Genomic DNA, 14,234 nt, shown 5'->3' on the forward strand with positions numbered 1-14,234 from the left:
ATGGTTTTATGAAAGGAAAATCATGTTTATCAAGTCTATTAAGAGTTTTCTGAGGATGTAGCTAGCAGGGTAGATAAAGGGGGAACCAGTGGATGTAGCATATTTGGATTTTCAAAAGGCATTCTATAAGGTGCCACACAAAAGGTTGTTACACAAGATAAGGGCTCATGGGGTTGGGGGTAATATATTAGCATGGATAGAGGATTGGTTAATGGACAGAAAACAGAGAGTAGGGATAAACGGGGCATTTTCAGGATGACAGGCTGTAAGTAGTGGGGTGCCAAAAGGATCAGTGCTGGGGCCCCAGCTATTTACAATCTATATTAATGACTTAGATGAAGGGACTGACTGTAATGTATCCAAGTTTGCTGACAATACAAAACTAGGTGGGAAATTAAGCTGTGAGGAGGACACAAAGAGTCTGCAAAGGGATATAGACAGGCTAAGTGAATGGGCAAGAAGGTGGCAGATGGAGTATAATGTGGGGAAATGTGAGTTTATTCACTTTGGTAGGAAGAATAGAAAAACAGAATATTTTTTGAATGGTGAGAAATTATTAAATGTCAGCATTCACAGAGATTCGGGTGTCCTTGTACATGAAACACAGAAAATTAACATGCAGGTACAGCAAGCAATTAGGAAAGCAAATGGTATGTTGGCTTTTATGCAAGAGGATTGGAGTACTAGAGTAAGGAAGTCTTGCTGCAATTGTAGAGGGTGTTGGTGAGACCACACCTGGAGTAGTGCGTACAGTTTTGGTCACCTTACCTAAAGGAGGATATACTTGCTTTGGAGGCGGTGCAATGAAAGTTCACTAGATTGATTCCTGGGATGAGAGGGTTGTCCTATGAGGAGAAATTGAGTAAAATGGGCCTATACTCTCTGGAGTTTAGAAGAATGACAGCTAATCTCATTGAAACATAGGAATTTGAGAGGGCTTGACAGGGTAGATGCTGAGAGGCTGTTTCCCTGGCTGGAGAATCTAGAACTAGAGGGCATAGTCTCAGGATAATGGGTCAGCCATTTAGGACTGAGATGAGGAGGAATTTCTTCACTCAGAGGGTTGTGAATCTTTGGAATTCTCTACCCGAGAGAGCTGTGGATGCTCAGTTGTTAAATATACTCAAGGCTGAGATCAATAGATTTTTGGACTCCAAGGGAATCAAGGGATATGGGGATTAGACTCCTTGTGGTACCAAGTTCCATATTCTAACCACTCGCTGGATAAAGAGGTTTCTCCTGAATTCCCTATTGGATTTATTAGTGACTTTCTTATATTTATGGCCCCGAGTTTTGGTCTCCCCCCACAAGTGGAAACATCTTCTCTACATCTACCCTATCAAATCCCGTTATAATTTTAAAGGCCTCTATCTGGTCGCCCCTCAGCCTTCTTTTTCCTAGGGAAAAGAGCCCCAGCCTGTTCAGCCTTTCCTGATAAAAGGGAATTGGAAAAGTATTGAACAGGAATAACAGAAAAGAGATACAGGGAAGAACTAGCATCAGCCCAGAACAACAGGCCTCCTTCCGTGCTGTAATATCAATGATTCTATGACGGTAGCAAGCCTATTCTTGGACTGTTAGCAACTTCAGTGTTTTCAAACAGTTCAGGAAAGATTCCAGTCCTGTGACCAGGATACAGGACGATCATATCCTGAAGCAAAAATGGAAAACGTTGGAAACACTCAGCAGGTCAGTTAGCGTCTGTGCAGAGGAGAGACATTTCAGGGATGGGCCCTTCGTCAGAACTGGAAGATCTTAACAGCATTTAAAAAAGGAGCAGAGCAAGGTGAAGTGGAACAAAAACACACAAAGAAATAGAATGACTGTGCAATGCTTAGGTGGGTAATTCGAAATGCATAAATGGCAGACTGGATATTAGCATGAGACAATAGGAGGCATAGAGAGGAATCAAAGAAATTAATGCCATTTCCAGGATACAGAGAACATGTGAATAGCTGGGACAGGGCGGGGGGCGGGGTAAGACACAGGGGAGGTTGCTTTTTCCTCCAGTTTTCTGTGTTTTTATTTCTACCTCCCACCTTCCCTTTGTTCCTTTCTAAAAGGCTGTTCATCTGTAATATCCACATTAAATAGTTGGAGGAAATAGTCAGAGTATTTTGTGTTCCTCAGTTTCAAACCCATCTTTTATGGTGTTCGCCCCATCTCTGACTGCCTTTACACTGTTGTGCTCTGATAGAATGTGTTACGGTTATGCTAGCCTCAACTGCTGTGTCTTTTACCAGGTGTTGCTTTGCCCCGCTGATCACCCTTTTAACATGTTCCTGTAATTTCCTGTATACATCCCAGGGAGCCCCTTCCCCTTTCTCCCTGCAGGATTTGCACAGGCCAAATCTTTCCCTTTTCACTTCCAATTTGTTTGTTAATCAATTTAGGGTCGCGTTCGCTTCGCTTAGCTAGAGCTTGGTGGTCTTGGAAATGTATTTATCCTGCATGGTCACCATTAGCCCAAAATGTTAGGGCAACTGCCATGCATTGGTCAGATATTCACAACACTGCACCAAACAGCACAGCAGAGCTTGATGACATACAGTTTATTGCACACAATCAAAGGGAAATGATGAAGTGATGACAGAACACTGGACCACTGCACATTTTATGCTGACACTTGTTTAATTTCTTGATCAAAAGAAAAAGAAAAAAAAGATTGCATTTATATAGTGCCTTTCACGACCTCAGGACATCCCAAAACACTTAAATAAATACTTTTGAAGTGTAGTCACTGTTGTAATGTAGGAAACGCGACAGCCAATTTGTGCACAAGGTCCCACGTAGCAATGTGTTAATGACCAGATAATTTTTTTTAAAGCGATGCTGGTTGAGGGATAAATACTGGCCTGGATTCCAGGGAGAACCTGCCTGCTCCTCTTCGAAATAGTGGCCATGGGATCTTTTACATCCACCTGGGAGGGCAGACGGGGCCTCGGTTTAACGTCTCATCCGAAAGACAGCACCTCCGACAGTTCAGCGCTCCGCTGTGAACGTCAGCCCAGATTATGTGCTCAAGTCTCTGAAGTGGGACTCGAACCCACAACCTTCTGACTCAGAGGTGAGAGTGCTAGCCACTGAGCCACGGCTGACATGGCAGAAAGGGTTTACATTCATATAGCGCCTTTCATGACCTAGGGACGTCCCAAAGTGCTTCACCGCCAATTAAGTACTTTTGAAGTGTAGTCACTGTTGTACTGTTGGGAAATGTGACAGCCAATTTACACATAGAAAGATTCCATGTGGAAATCTGGAACTGTCTACCCCCAAGAGGCTATGGATATTGGGTCAATAAGACTTAGATTGTTAGATTTTTGTTAGTTAAAGGTACCAAGCGATATGAAGAAAAGATGGGTAAATGGAGTTCAGGTACAGACGAGACACAATCTAATTGAATGGCAGAAGAGGCTCGAGGGGCTGAATGGCCGACTCCTGTTTCTCATGTTCCCGCAAAACAGCAATGAGATAAATGACCAGGAAGGAGTCTCCAGCAAATTATCAAGTGATATCTTCTGCAAAATAACTAAAGTAACATAAAATCCTGTATAAAGGCCTGCATTTCTATAGCGCCTTTCACGACCTCAGGACGTCCCAAAGTGCTTGAAGCCAATGAAGTGCTTTGAAGTGTAGTCACTGTTGTAATGTAGGAAACCAAGGAAAGTAGTGTCAAGGGACGAAAATGGCTCAGAAAAGAACGAACCCTTGCATTTAAACAATGTATTATTGTGCCCTCAGGACATCCCAGAGCATTTTGATGATTAATGAATGACTTGTGAAGTGTTGTTAAATAAGGCAACTAAATTTGTACATAGCAAGGTCCCAGAAATGCCAAACGAAGAAATAAGCAAATGATCAGTTCGGGATGGCCTTAGTTGAGGGAGGAATGTTTTTTCACAATACCAGAGAACTCCTAGTTCTTATTCAGATATTGTCACCTGAACAGGTAGATGGGAACGTGGTTTATCATCTCGTGGGAAAGAGTGACCTCCAACAATGCAGCACTGCAGGGCACAGTGCAAGTGTCTGCCTACGTTTGGCACCCACGTCAAAAATGGGGTCCGAACCCACAACCTTCTGAATCAGAGATGAGAATGCTACGAAATAAGTTGACACCAGTATGGAAGAAATTTTAAAGTATCCAAATGCTTGAGATCTACAATAAAAAACAGAAGATGCTGGAAATGCACAGCTCACTCAGAGGCAACGGTATTCTTAACTTTTACATGTTAAAACCGCATAATCATAACAACAACAACTTGCATTTATATAGTGCCTTTAACGTAGTAAAACGTCCCAAGGCGCTTCACATGAACAATTATCAGACAATGATCTGACACCGTGCCACATGGAGATGTAAGGACAGGTGACCAAAAGCTTGGTCAAAGAGGTAGATCTTAAGGAGCGCCTCATAAGGAAGAGAGGGGCGGAGAGATTTAGGGAGGGAATTCCAGAGCTTAGGGCCCAGGCAGCTCAAGGCACGGCCGCCAATGGTGGGGCGATGAAAATCGAGGATGTGCAAAAGGCTAGAATTGGAGGACCGCAGTGATCTGGGAGTGTTGTAGGGCTGGAGGAGGTTACAGAGATAAGGAAGGGGAAGAGGCCGCGGAGGGATCTGAACACAAGGATGAGAATTTTAAATTTAAGGCGATGCCGGACCGGATACCGATGTCTAGCACGATTGCTCCACATTTTGGGTGTGTGCACTCGACATACATTAGATTTTAATGACAACCACTGGAAACACCTGGCTGGAGGGCAACATTCTTCAAGTCGCTCTTGCCCAGAGCAAAAGTAACCGGTTACAACAGTCATAATTATAACGGTTTATAATAATGGGTATTGGCAACACATCACAATTCTACCTACATTATTTACTTCAGAACAAAAAACAATGGTCAGTGGTCTGGAGTACAAGCGGAACCTACTGTTTTGAGTAACTTTCAGTTACAGTGGAAAACACCAAACACATGCCATGGTTCCTTCTTCTGTTTCTTTACAGGGAAGGAGCTGCAATGTTAACAGCTAATACCCCAAATACCAGTACACTGCAGGTAAACAGTGCAACAATATTAGATACGCAGCTATGCTGTAAACGAACTGCTAGGAACACAATTCTGAACAATTAGGTACCAGGGGAAGTAGGACTCCTTCGTAATGTTACCAACACAAAGAATGTGAACTCAGGATAACCGGGAAGTGTTGTGACCCCAGCTAGTTTCATTATGTTTGTCAGCTAAGACATGTGTTCACATGTCGATAAACTCAAAGGATTAATGATTCAATCAACTTAAACAAACACGCCCGCAACCGACTGGCACTACCCCACCAAACACACCCACAGCCCACTGGCACTACCCCACCCACCAAACACACCCACAACCCACTGGCACTACCCCACCAAACACACCCACAGCCCACTGGCACTACCCCACCCACCAAACACACCCACAGCCCACTGGCACTACCCCACCAAACACACCCACTAGCACTACCCCAAACACACCCACAGCCCACTGGCACTACCCCACCAAACACACCCACAGCCCACTGGCACTACCCCACCCACCAAACACACCCACAGCCCACTGGCACTACCCCACCCACCAAACACACCCACTGCCCACTGGCACTACCCCACCCACCAAACACACCCACTGCCCACTGGCACTACCCCACCAAACACACCCACACGCACTGGCACTACCCCACCAAACACACCCACTGCCCACTGGCACTACCCCACCCACCAAACACACCCACAGCCCACTGGCACTACCCCACCCACCAAACACACCCACAACCCACTGGCACTACCCCACCAAACATACCCACTAGCCCACTGGCACTACCCCACCCACCAAACACACCCACTGCCCACTGGCACTACCCCACCAAACACACCCACTAGCCCACTGGCACTACCCCACCAAACACGGCAGCAGGCGGGCGTGCCATGGGGAGAGAGCCCGAGGCCCAGGTGCCGGCGCTCACCTGGCTCTTGCAGCCGCCGTCCTTGCACGGGTTCCCGTTGTGCGTGAGGAGCGCTCGGCACTCCCGGAAGCCCTTCTTGCCCTGCTCCGCGGCCTCGGCCTCGGCCTCCTCGTCGTCGTCGTCCTCGCCCGGGCCGGGGCCTAGGCCCAGTCCCAGGCCCAGCTCCCTGCCTGCCAGGCTGGGCTGGTGATGATCCTGCAGCGGGTTGTCCTGCCTCTTGAGGCCGGGGCAGACGCTGGCCAGGGCGGAGAGGGAGGACGACAGCTGCCTCCAGCCCAGGCCGTCCAGGGAGAGCAGGCCGCCGCCGCCGCCGCCTCCTCCCTCGCCGCCCTCCCGCCGGCTCCGGCACCGCACCACCAGCACAAAGTGCACCGTCTCGCCCAGGTAGAGGTGGCTCCGGCGGGGCAGGCTCCGGTACCGGGTGTAATCCGGCACCGGCCCGGCCGGGAAGTACATGAGATACTCGCAGAGCGACTCCATTTGCCGCATCGGACAGCCCCTTAGTGACAGACCGCCTCAATCGAGCGCAGCTCCAATCCAACCGTTGCCCCGGGCAACAGAGCGGGAGGAACTACAACCAGCCACCGCAATCGATCGCCGAGCCAAGCACAAGTTCTTATTTGAAATTCTTTCCCCCCCCCCCCCCCCCCCACTTTAGGGTGGTTAGGGTGTGTTTTATTTAAATCAAACCAAATAACAGTGGCCAAATCATGATTTTATCGTGGCCATCCAGGACGCACTCCGCCCCCACCCCACCGGTCGCGGAAAGCCTCGAGCGCACCGGCAGACGCCGCGAGCTCCGTCTCCAGGAGCCGCCCGAGAACCGTCACCGCACGGACTGCGGCGGTTCAAGGTGGCGGCTCACCACCACCTTCTCAAAGTGGGGGCGATTAGGGATGGGCAATAAACGCCGGCCTCGCCCATGAATGAATTTTTTAAAAAAGGAAGAGAGGCAGACAGTCGGAGCGACCCCCCCGCCCCCCCGCCCTCGTCCGCCAAGGGCCCCGCCCCGTCTAACCTGGAGCTGTGGATCGCCACCTTGGACAGGCCCAGGAGAGCAGACCCACGAGGACGTCCATCGATCTGCCCACCACCCCCACCTCACCGGGAGGCCAAAGATCAGGAGCGTGGGACTGAAGTGCAGCCAGAACTTGAGGAGCAGCCCCCTTAAATAGTGGAACAGGGGCTGCAGCCTCCCACACCCTGTGAATTAATGAAACACGGAGTCATCCAGGCCGCAGAAATTGCAGGCGGCCTGGGAGTCCGTGAAACGGCTCAAACGACTGTTGGTCGCTACTGGTCCATGCAACACTCTCCACCCCAGATCCCCAATGGCACACGGCCAACCACGAGTTACAGAGAATTTACAGCGCAGAAACATACAAGATTTTTTTTTCATTCGTTCATGGGATGTGGGCGTCGCTGGCGAGGCCGGCATTTATTGCCCATCCCTAATTGCCCTTGAGAAGGTGGTGGTGAGCCGCCTTCTTGAACCGCTGCAGTCCGTGTGATTCTGAGGGGGCTTGACAGGGTAGATGCTGAGAGGATGTTTCCCCTGGATGGAGAGTCTAGAACAAGGGGGCAGTCCCAAGATAAGGGGTTGGACATTTAAGACCGAGATGAGGAGGAATTTCTTCACTCAGAGGATTGTGAATCTTTGGAATTCTCTATCCCAGAGGATGCTGAGTCCTTGAGTATGTTCAAGGCTGAGATCGATAGATTTTTGGACTCTAGGGGAATCAAGTGATACGGGGATCGGACGGGAAAGTGGAGTTGAGGTGGAAGATCAGCCAGGATCTGATTGAATGGGGGAGCAGGCTCGAGGAGCTGTATTGTCTACTCCTGCTCCTAGTTCTTATGTTTCTTAGCAACAGGCCATTCAACAACAACAACTTGCATTTATATAGCACTTTCAACATAGTAAAACATTGTTAAAGATGTAAAACGGCCCAACTGGTCCATGCCATTCACGTGTGCAGAAGAGATTTACTAGAATGAATGGGCAAAAGAACCAAAGGCGACATGGGGAAAACATTTTTTTACACAGCGAGTTGTTACGATCTGGAATGCGCTGCCTGAAAGGGCGGTGGAAGCAGATTCAATAGTAACTTTCAAAAGGGAATTGGATAAATACTCGAAAGAGAAAAATTTACAGGGCTATGGGGAAAGAGCGGGGAAGTGGAACTAATTGGAGAGCTCTTTCAAAGAGCCGGCACAGGCACGATGGGTCGAATGGCCTCCTACCGTGCTATATCATTCTGTGATTTTATGATCCCACTTGTGCGGGGAGTCCAAAACTACAGGTCATAAATATAAGATAGTCACTCATAAATCCAACAAGGAATTCAACAACAACTTGCATTTATATGGCGCTTTTAACAGAGTATGACGTCCCAAGGCGTTTACAGGAGCGATTATCAAATAAAATTTGACACCGAGCTACATGCGGAGATATTAGGACAGGTGAGCAAAAGCTTGGTCAAAGGGGTGGAAATTCAGGAGAAGCTTCTTTACCCAGAGAGTGGTTAGAATGTGGAACTCACTACCACATGGTTTAGTTGAGGCGAATAGCACAGATGCATTTAAGAGGAAGCCAGATATGTACATGAGGGAAAAAGGAATAGAAGGATATGCTGATAGGGTGAGATGAAGTAGGGTGGGAGGAGACTCATGTGGAGCATAAACACCGGCATGGACCAGTTGGGCCGAATGGCCTGTTTCTGTGCTGTAAATCCTATGTAATATGTGGAGAGACTGGAGAAGCTGGGATTGTTCCCCTTAGAGCAGAGAAGGTTAAGGGGAGATTTAATCGAGGTGTTCAAAATCATGAGGGGTTTTGAAAGAGTTAATAGGGAAAAACTATTTCCAGTGGCAGGGGAACAGAGGACACAGCTTTAAGCTAATTTGCAAAAGTAACAGAGGGGAGATGAGAAGAATTTATTTTATGAAGAAAGTTGTGATGATCTGGAATGCACTGCCTGAAAGGGCGGTGGAAGCAGATTTTAGAGTAGCTTTCAAAAGGGATTTGGATAAATACTTGAATTGGAAACATCTGCAGTGCTATGGGGAAAGAGCAGGAACTAATTGGAGAGCTCTTTCATGGAGCCGGCACAGGCACGATGGGCCGAACGGCTCCCCTCTGCACTGTATGATTCTATCATTCTATGTGAGCCCTTTTAACACGGCCCCCATGAATGGAGATGGTCGTTTCTGGTCCCATGTCCATCAGGATATTGGGGAGGTGGGGTAATTGAAGTATCTCCTATTGATGCACCGTGGGTTTGACTGCCTCAGGGAATCAGGGAGGAGGAGAAGGAGGAACTTCCCAAAGTGTTTTCCTGGAATTAAGCACATGTTTTAGTTTTGCCTCCTGCAGCAGTTAGTGTTACCTAAGATTTGGGGGAGGTGCTACATGTAATTGTCCCGTCTAATGGATAGAGTGAGCATGGATGGGCCTGGTGTTCTTGTTGGACAGTTTCCTTCCTTATCCTTTTAACAGATTCGAGAAACTGGAGACTGTAATATGTCTGAGAATTCACTTCATTTATTATTGTTGCTAAAACATTAATCTTAGAACACCCCTTACAGAGCAATACGCATCAGCATCACGCCTAACGCTCACGCGTGTAAGATGTCGGTGGGGAACCGTGAAAATGGCTTCTCCAAACCTGATGTGGAGATGCCGGTGATGGACAACTCCTTACATTTCTCCAAACCTGTTCACGTTACCTGGTCTTGAAGGTCTTCCGACAGAGTAAAACATAGTGGGGAGTGATTTTAAACCCCAAGAACGGGTGGGTTGGGGGCGGGTGGGAGTTGAAAATAGTTGGGGTTTTTTTTTGGGTCGCAACCGCAAAATGTTCGGACTTTGCGTTCCCAGCGGGAAGCCCGTACTTTCCCGCGTCGACGTTAAACCCGGAAATGAAGCCGGGTTGCGGTCGCGACCCAGAAAACAACCATTTTCAACTCCCGCCCGTCCCCAACCCACCCGTTCTTAAAATCACCCCCTGTATCTCTGCTGATGCCATTTGCTTTTATGGTCTGTTTCGTGCTGGATGTAACACTATCTGATGTTCTACGAATCTCGCAGTTCTTTGAACAGATTACCAGATAGGGATGAGGAGCCTCATGTCTTGTCACACCATTCTGTTACTTCCTATCATAGCTTTGTTGTACAAAACCTTTGATGTACGCTCTGTAGCAACCTATTGCCTTTTATATTGGAGCAATCTCCTTTCTTACACTATGCCCTGCTGTGATCAAACGCCTGTGCTTTAAAAGCCCATGGGCGCTAAATTGGGCCGTGTAGCGCCCGTCCTTTCGGCGCTACGTGGCCTCTCCGACATCCAAGATGGCCTCTTGGCTGCACACACACGTTTCCAGCGAGACGTGCACCGGACGCCATCTTGGTTAGCGCAGGCGCAAATACCAAATGCAGGAAGTATGTAAAGGAGGGAGAAAATGGATACAATCAGTGTGCAACGTTGATTTAAAGTTATTAGTCCCAAAATGGTGTCTAACGCTCAACTCAACGCACAGTCTTAACCCCGACCAGCTGAACGTGTCTTAGAGTGCCTGGAGGACCCCCCACCAGCGTTATCTAAAGGGACCATGCAGGATTTACAGGTTAGTGGCTGGATTATTGCCTCTGGCTGCCCAGACATTTGTAACTGTTTTTGGAGGTCTCCTAGACTTGAATACTAGGACGCGGGGCCATAGCCCAACATTTAGAGCCAGGATGTGCAGGAGTGAAGTTAGGAAATGCTTCTACGCGCAAAGGGTGGGAGACGTTTGGAATGCTCTTCTGCAAATGGCAGTTGATGCTAGCTCACTTGTGAATATTAAATCTGAGATTGACAGATTTCTGTGAACTAAGGGTATTAAGGGATATGGGGCTAAGGCGGGTATATGGAGTTAGGTCACAGGTCCACCATGATCTCATTGAATGGCGAATAGGCTCAAGGGGCTAAATTTCACCGCCACTTGCTGCCTCCTGATATGCGCCACCTTCTCCTGCAAGAAAGCGGGAGGTGTGTCTGGGTGATGTGCCTATCATGGTTGAATAGCTGCCAGTGTGTGTGGCCTGTGAGTTGTGGGTGGGCGGCTTGCAACAGTGGTAATGTGTGAGGGTGAGAGGAAGCATCTGATTGAGAGTTGAGTACTGATGGAAAGAGTTTGTTGGTATGTGGGTGATGGGGCTGTAGTGTGTGGTGCAGTTGGTAGGAGACGCCACTTGACAGTTGACCTCACTCACCTTGACCACTCATGTCAAAGCATTGAACTTCTTCCTGTACTGCATCCATGTTCATGATGCCTTGTGCCTGTCATTGACTTCGTCCCCCGTTACCTCCAACTGCCTTTCGGGTATATGTTTGGAGGGCCTCTTGCTCCTCCCCCCTCCCCCCCGCGGATATAGGATGTCCCTCCTTCTGTTCACCTCTTGCACCCAAGATCTCCAGTGCATCAGCAGAGAACCTTGGTTCACGCACTCTCTCAGGCCTGGTACAAACTCAGATCAGCAGATTGGTGAGGTCTGGCGTGCAGATTGGAGGATGTGGGATTTAGTAGTGCGTAACCTTTATTCAATATTTCAACATAACTCATCAGTTTGTAAACATAGGGACGGGAGGTGCATCCGTGTTTTGCATGAGCGATGTCTGGTCTCCGTTCAGACTCCATGCAGACAGCAGACTGTTATTTCAGCAAATAACAGGTACCAGCTACCTTTAAGAGATTTTTAAGAGACAGCCTGCCTTTAAGAGATTGGGGCTTCCCCCTGCTGGTGGAAAGTGTGAATTGCATTGAATCCTCGGGTCAACGCTGATTCTGAACGCTGCTAGAAGGTAAGTCCTCAGGCCTCACAAAAGTCTCGTCCTGCCTGCGCAGGGACCATTCGGCACAGGGTAATAGCGGATCACACTCCCCCGCCCAATAATTTTTTTCATTCGTTCATGGGATGTGGGCATCGCTGGCGAGGCCGGCATTTATTGCCCATCCCTAATTGCCCTTGAGAAGGTGGTGGTGAGCCACCTTCTTGAACCGCTGCAGTCCGTTTGGTGAAGGTTCTCCCACAGTGCTGTTAGGAAGGGAGTTCCAGGATTTTGACCCAGCGACGATGAAGGAACGGCCGATATATTTCCAAGTCGGGATGGTGTGTGACTTGGAGGGGAATGTGCAGGTGGTGTTGTTCCCATGTGCCTGCTGCTCTTGTCCTTCTAGGTGGTAGAGGTCGTGGGTTTGGGAGGTGCTGTCGAAGAAGCCTTGGCGAGTTGCTGCAGTGCATCCTGTGGATGGTACACACTGCAGCCACAGTGCGCCGGTGGTGAAGGGAGTGAATGTTTAGGGTGGTGGATGGGGTGCCAATCAAGCGGGCTGCTTTGTCCTGGATGGTGTCGAGCTTCTTGAGTGTTGTTGGAGCTGCACTTATCCAGGCAAGTGGAGAGTATTCCATCACACTCCTGACTTGTGCCTTGTAGATAGTGGAAAGGCTTTGGGGAGTCACGAGGTGAGTCACTCGCCGCAGAATACCCAGCCTCTGACCTGCTCTTGTAGCCACAGTATTTATATGGCTGGTCCAGTTAAGTTTCTGGTCAATGGTGACCCCCAGGATGTTGATGGTGGGGGATTCGGCGATGGTAATGCCATTGAATGTCAAGGGGAGGTGGTTAGACTCTCTCCTGTTGGAGATGGTCATTGCCTGGCACTTGTCTGGCGCGAATGTTACTTGCCACTTATCAGCCCAAGCCTGGATGTTGTCCAGGTCTTGCTGCATGTGGGCTCGGACTGCTTCATTATCTGAGGGGTTGCGAATGGAACTGAGCACTGTGCAATCATCAGCGAACATCCCCATTTCTGACCTTATGATGGGGGGAAGGTCATTGATGAAGCAGCTGAAGATGGTTGGGCCTAGGATACTGCCCTGAGGAACTTCTGCAGCAACGTCCTGGGGCTGAGATGATTGGCCTCCAACAACCACTACCATCTTCCTTTGTGCTAGGTATGACTCCAGCCACTGGAGAGTTTTCCCCCTGATTCCCATTGACTTCAATTTTACTAGGGCTCCTTGGTGCCACACTCGGTCAAATGCTGCCTTGATGTCAAGGGCAGTCATTCTCACCTCACCTCTGGAATTCAGCTCTTTTGTCCATGTTTGGACCAAGGCTGTAATGAGGTCTGGAGCTGAGTGGTCCTGGCGGAACCCAAACTGAGCATCGGTGAGCAGGTTATTGGTGAGTGAGTGCCGCTTGATAGCACTGTTGACGACACCTTTCCAATTTATTTCCCCCTATGTGTTTTAATCCTATCAACCCTTTAAGCTCAATTTCATCCACCTAATTTATTTATTTAATTATCTATACGTGCCTATCCTTTCAGTACAATGTCTTCAGCCCTGAAACTGATCCTCTCCAATGTTATCAGCGTCAATGAGGGGGAAAAGACAGGATTTGCGAGAACACAGTTTAAACTAATTCTGGCTACATCACTGTTTTTACCCAATGTTTGGTACAAATTTGTCATCACTTCTTTGCTCTTGTACTCTACACCCCTATTTATAAAACCCATTATCCTGTGGTCTTTCTTCAGGCTTTATTAACTGCCCTCATGCTTTCAGGAGAACACTGCCGACATTCTGCGGCAGCAACAACCATGAGATGTATGAATAGTCAATCTGTTTTTAGCTGGTTGAGGGAGGGATGTTGTTCAGTACAGCTATTCTTCAAATTGTGGATTCTTAACACCATACGGAGCCTACGGACACACAAAATTGACGGGCAGTTAGTCCATCAAGGCTGCCCCACACCATGATAGCCGGAGCATCTCCACGAATAAACACTTCTTCCCTCCCCCCACACTGCCCCCTCTCCCCCAACTGCCGTATAACCTCCTGGGAGAGGCAAAAAAAACAGATCCAATAAGGGGGGAAAATTTGCTGGTAAAATTCCTCTCCGCCGATCGAAACCAGTCCAGATCACACGGACCGAGCGTTATCTGTAAAGACGCTTCCCTTCTATATGATGGGATCTCTGCCTCAGTCAGGAACTGGTCCAGCTCCCTCCGGAAGGCAAATATCCACAAGGATGACCAGAATAAGTAGACGGGAACTCCTTTTAGCTTCTCATCCCAAGAACCGCTGAAATTGCAGGGTTTGACTGGACTGGTCTGTGGGCCTGGAATATGCACTTACGTCCTAGTGTTGGGCTCCAGGCCGCGGCCTTCTGACCCAGAGGCAAGAGTGC

The 14,234-nt window shown here is 48.5% G+C and overlaps 1 protein-coding gene across 1 annotated transcript in view; it reads right to left on the minus strand.

Annotated features, from left to right (window-relative positions):
• Positions 1 to 6,486, minus strand: part of trappc14 (trafficking protein particle complex subunit 14) — a 76,979-nt gene extending 70,493 nt beyond the window's left edge. Inside the window, exon 1 of the mRNA XM_067971850.1 lies at positions 5,998 to 6,486. Within this exon, the coding sequence (XP_067827951.1) occupies positions 5,998 to 6,486 (489 nt within the window). The remainder of the gene's footprint in view (positions 1 to 5,997) is intronic.
• Positions 6,487 to 14,234: the final 7,748 nt, after the last annotated feature.

Source organism: Heptranchias perlo, chromosome 35 (genome assembly GCF_035084215.1).
Source record: "Heptranchias perlo isolate sHepPer1 chromosome 35, sHepPer1.hap1, whole genome shotgun sequence".
Taxonomy (NCBI): domain Eukaryota; kingdom Metazoa; phylum Chordata; class Chondrichthyes; order Hexanchiformes; family Hexanchidae; genus Heptranchias; species Heptranchias perlo.